This window comes from Mus pahari, chromosome 1, assembly GCF_900095145.1.
Source record: "Mus pahari chromosome 1, PAHARI_EIJ_v1.1, whole genome shotgun sequence".
In the NCBI taxonomy this organism is placed as follows: Eukaryota; Metazoa; Chordata; class Mammalia; order Rodentia; family Muridae; genus Mus; species Mus pahari.
In genome coordinates this window covers 124,949,809-124,955,663 of record NC_034590.1, presented here as the reverse complement: position 1 = coordinate 124,955,663, position 5,855 = coordinate 124,949,809, and the positions used below count along the sequence as shown (strand labels likewise).

At 34.7% G+C, this 5,855-nt stretch overlaps 1 protein-coding gene across 1 annotated transcript; it reads right to left on the bottom strand.

Annotated features, from left to right (window-relative positions):
• Positions 1 to 299: 299 nt before the first annotated feature.
• LOC110330608 (olfactory receptor 5B2-like) lies at positions 300 to 1,250 on the bottom strand. Its single transcript, XM_021210886.1, has one exon. It carries the CDS (start codon positions 1,248 to 1,250, stop codon positions 300 to 302), a length of 951 nt encoding a protein of 316 aa, XP_021066545.1.
• Positions 1,251 to 5,855: the final 4,605 nt, after the last annotated feature.

Genomic DNA, 5,855 nt, shown 5'->3' with positions numbered 1-5,855 from the left:
ACACACCCACATCACTGCTTAAAATATATGCCTATTTACGTATCTATATATTTAAATATGAGAGAAAAATATAAATAAGTGAATAACAATAAAAATTACCAAGGTATGACAAGTAAATCTCAGCAATTCATAAAAATTTCCTTGGCATTTCTCATTTAACTCTGTTATGCACTTGCTAATATTTTTATATAAAATAGACTTTTGAAAAGATGAACGTTAGGCAGCAATCCCTGTGTATTATAGAGCTTATATCTAACTAATGCACAAAGAATATGGGAGAGGAATAAAAAAAATTACTTTCATCCTAAAATCTCACTCTTACATAAAAATTTTGCCCTCCCAACCACTTTCTTGAATGCATTGTTGACTTCCTTGTTCCTCAGGCTATAAACCAAAGGGTTTAGTGTAGGGATGATCATAGTGTAGAACATAGATGCTACTTTATCTGCATCCATGGAATGGGTGGAGCTGGGTTGTAAGTACATGAAAATGACAGTGCTATAAAATATGGATACTACAGTGAGGTGGGAGGTACATGTGGACAAAGCTTTTTGGTGTCCCCGGTCTGACTTCATCTTCAAGACAGTAATAAATATAAAGAGATAGGAAATTGAGATGATCAGAAGAGCAAAGAAGACATTGATGGTTGACAAAAAAACAAGAATCACTTCACTGAGGTGTATATCAGAGCAAGATAGAGCCAAGACTGCTGGAACATCACAGAAAAAGTGATGGACCACATTAGATTTACAAAAAGAGAGGCTGAATATATCCCCAACATGAAAAATGGCATTCAAAAAACCACAGATGTAAGAGCCAATGTTTAAACAAATACAAACACTTCTTGTCATCCTGGTAGAGTAATGCAGGGGTTTGCATACTGCTACATAGCGGTCATAAGCCATTGATGCTAAGAGGTAATTTTCTCCAGTGGCAAAGCCTACAAAGAAGAACATCTGTGCAGCACAGGCATTGTAAGAGACCACCTTGGAAACTATGAAGAACTCAGACATGACCATTGGAGTGACAATTGAGGAGTAACCCAAATCTACAAAAGACAGGTTACAAAGGAAAAAGTACATAGGTGTATGCAAATGAGAGTCCATAAGAACCAACATTATCATCCCCATGTTTCCAACCACATCAATGAGGTAAATAAGGGTGAACATGATAAAAAGGGAGACCTTCAAGCCTGGGTCATCAGTTAGTCCCAAGAGAATGAACTCTCTCACTTTGGTACAATTCTCCATCAATTATCTGGGAGTAGGTAGATGTCCTGTAGAAATGAGAATTAAAGTAAGAGAATGATTAACAAAAATATATTTTAGGGTCAATAAAAATAAAGTTATGTCATTCAAGGCAGAATAGATATTTAATAAATACTAATGGTGCAAGGATATAGAGAAAATAGAACTGGGAGATTTTATTATTTGTTTCTGTAAAGTAAATTACTACATGAGAATGTAAGTTACTACATAAAATACTGTATAGGTTCCTCAAAAAGTACATAAATATCAGAAGGGATACTTTCTGGGTATGAATTCAAAGGAAAAGAATTCTATCAGTCTATAAAAGAGTTGCCTGCATATCCACGTGCATTTTACAATACTGTAGACATGAAGTCAAGCTAGGAATTGATTACTTCAGCAAAGGAGTAGATTTTAAGCCAAATGGTCAACCCTGAAAACATACATACAATTAATGTTATTATACAGACTGATAGTATAAATGGTATACATCAACAATTAATGAAAAATAGAGCATGAACCTGAAAAAGAGCAAGGATGGTATATGGAGGTAGCAGTTGGAGAGGAGAAAAGGGAGGGGAAATGATGTAATTATGATCTCAGTAAAAAATCTATCATTTTTCAGAAAAAAATGATAGATGTAGTCTATTCTAAATAAAATAAACCAGACAGATAGTTAGACAGACAGACAGACAGACAGACAGACAGACANACAGACACACACACACACATGCTTATTTCCATGTTGAAAGCTTTTTTAAAAGTTGATGCAGATACTGGATAGTAATTAACTAACAGCTGAGGAGAAAGTAGAAAGGAGCTAGGGATTGTCTCAATAATAAGCAACTAAAACTGTCAGAAGGAATAAGCTACGGTTGGATAAAATTAGCTCACAGTAAACTGCTGTATCTTCTATAAAGAATGAGAAGAAATCAGTTTAGAGTCCCACACCTAATAAGGTTACATAAAAATGTTAATATGCCTTATTTCATCAATATAAATTCAACATACGTGCAGAACCCATAAATGTATACAATTATTACAACACAAACAAATCAAAATAAAATGGAACATCTTAAATATAAAAAAAATATATGCATATATATTACATAAAACTATAAGTTGCTACAGAGAGTACTGTATAGGTTACTCAAAAAATACATAAATATTAGAAGGGAACTTATATGCAGGCTGAAAACATTTTTTTCTTTGAAAGCTGCTGCTTTCTTACTCAAATACTTGATTGGTCTGGAAATTACTCCTATTGAATTTCATTCTTGAAATCTAGGTCCATAGCCAAACAATGGACAGAGCTCATGGAGGCTTAGACAAGAGTTGAGGAAGATTGAGGGCCCCAAAGAGGATAGGAACTTCACAGGAAGACAAACAGAGTCAACTAACTTGGACCCGTAAAGAATGAACCACCAACCAAATAGCAGAGGAGTTGGACCTGACCCCATGCACACATGTCTTCATGTAAGTTCCACAACTGGAGAAGGGGGTGTCACTAGAGCTGTTACCTGTCTTTGGCTACCATACCCCCAACTGGGCTGTCTTGTCTGGCCTCAGTGGGAGAGGATGTGCTACCTCTGCTGAGATTTGATGTTCCTTGGGGTGGGGAAATTCCTAGGAGAACTCTATCCTCTCAGAGAAAAAGCAGAGAAGGAGGGGGAACTGTGTGAGGGCGTGACAGGGAGAAGGTCAGACAATGATTGGAATGTAATGTGAACAAATAAATAAAAATGGATAAAAAAGAAATCCATTTAGCCAAGTATGAAAAATATTATTGAACTTAGTTTTAGCTTGGAATCATCATAGTGTAGTTGGATATCAATTGTTAGAATTTTAACCACATAAAGCTTGGATTATGATCAATCCATGGGTGTGTTTGGGTGAAAATCATTATTGGTAAAATTATTGACTTACTTATTGTGAAGTTTTAAATTAGAAAAAGCATGCATCCACTGACAGTGATTCCCTGCCATATGTCCACAGAGTCTTTCTAAGCTTAGCTTTAAGAATGTATCATATTTCATAAGTCCTTACTCTTAGATGAAGAGCTATAGGAAATTAAAGTTTGCTAAGAAAAGGAGACTAAGTAAATTCTAGGAGAGAACCCTCTGATATGTTATTTAATCCCAAGTGATTAGCCAATATACATATGAACAACATCAAATATAAGAAAAGCACTGAAATTTATCTCAGTTTTTGTTAATTCACTTAGCCACATCTATAAGTTTCTAAAGTATCAGTTTACATGGTTGTTATTTTTGTCTGTGTTATCCCCTATAGTGGACTGATAAAATCAAAACTCAATCATAATATTTCCCATAATATTTGTGTTTCTTCTCTTATGGAAGTTATATTCATTTTGTGAGAATCATTATCCTCACCACTAATGAAAGTTCTGATATTTATCTCCCAGTATTGCTTTAAAAAAAAAAAATCCCAACATCGAGTTCTGTTTAGTTAACTTTTTACGTACAGTTATCTCTCTGCTTTTACATAAATTAGACTTTTTACTAAACCATATGCAAAGCTTTGTATATACCATTTACACTCTCATAAAGTGATTTTTGTAAGTATTAAAGTGCTGGGATACTGCTCACTCTGTAAAGTATTAGTGTTGAAAATATAAGGACCTGCATTCAATCTCTAGAACCCATTTTAAAGAATGTAAAGAATGATAGCATACACTTAAAATTTCAATGCTAGGAATGAATGAACGAATGAATGAATGAATGAATGAATGAATGAGGCAGTCAGCACATGAGGAATGACAGTCAAGGCTGGCCTCTGGCTGTCATGTCCTCTACAAATGCATACTAGTATCCTAATACACACACAGTGACACAAATAAAAATGTACTTTTTCTAGCTGTGTATATATCAGATAGAAGTTTACCTTGCTTCTGGACAAGAAACAAGTCTTAATCATAAATAAAGAGTCCGAAATCAGAACTTCAACCACGTAACACATAAAGCTCACAAGAAGTGAAAAGAACCAAGATCTCCAAGAAGAGAAAAAATGGGAGGAAGAATATTAACCTGGGACCATAGACCTGGGTTCAAGGCTTGACTACAGAATTTATTCTTACTGTCCCTTTGAACTCATCACTTCTTTGCAATTCATTTGAAAACAAAACAAAATAAAATAACCCCTCCAACATAATTACCAGAATCATAACTGTAATAGGAAGATTTTACATATTCCCTTGAGTGAAGGGACTGAAAAACCTGGTTTTTACAAGTCTGAACCTATGTCATGACAAAATGTATACATTTGGGACTGAACAGAGGCCTCTGGCTATGAATTCTTGCTGCTCCAGAGGACCCACATTCAAATGCCAGAGCCCAAGTGATGGGCTACAACCATCTTGAAACTCTAATTCCAAATGTTTCAGTGCCCACTTCTGGCCTTCTTGGATACTATATCCATGTAGCACAGAAACATACATATAGGCAAAACACCCACACATATGAAATAAAAAAAGAAAATTGTTTTACCAAAAAAAAAATGTGAATTATTTTGGAGAAGTTCTGTTTTAGAGATATCTTACAAGTGTCACTTACCTTACTCCAACCTCAGTTTTGAATCAAGTATACCATAAACACAGAATTATGTCTCTGGAAAGAAAATAAAAGCAGTATGGTAAAATTGTTCAGGAACCAGTTGTAACTTTAAACTCATTCAGTATAATTATGATTTGGAGTGTTTTCTGTCCCTGTTCACTGCCTAATGAAATCATCAGTTTGAGGGAGGCTGTTCAGAAGAATAACCAATGTTTCTGCAGTACAGACCAACTCTGCTAAAAATCTATGTCACACAGAAGATTGTACTGTGAGTTTTACAGACCAAAGAAGGTGACAGAGAGGAAGTTGAAGAGACATGAAGACATCAGGGAAATAGCCTCCGATTACACAACCATAGGGCCTTATCCATTTACTGTTAGCAGAAGCAATTAAACTACCTTTGGGACCAAACTTAATCATTGCACAAGCAAACAGATGCATCTGTGTTTTTTTGTCATTTATTTTTTTCAACTAAAGCACAGCTTATGCAGATTAAATTGTACTCATTTGGGGGCTCAGTTCTTATTTTAGAAAAATGTATATGATCATATACCTAATTTTATCTTTATGTTTTCTTTTGCAAAATAATAAAAACATACTAATGGCATCTTACAATATCTAACATCCTGTGTGGCTTATTTTTCTACTCTAATGCATCTGTGTTTCACACAGGAGACCTTGTTCCTTTTTATTATTATTATATGGTATCTAATATGTGAATCTATCCAGATTATTTACTGATAAATGAGTAAATGTATAATTTTTATCAATTAAAATTGGCATACATCTTTAATCCCAGAATTCAGAAGGCAGAGATGGGCAGATCTCTGTAAATTTAAGGTCAGTCTGGTCTACAAATACAGCTCCAAGGCAGCCAAGGCTACACACAATCACACACACACACACACACACACACACACACACACATACACACAAACTGTCTCAAAAAATCAAAATAAAATTTTTGTGTATAGCATACGTGTGTACAATATATTTTGATTACTCTCATCCTCTAGCCCTTTCATCTTTCTCCCAA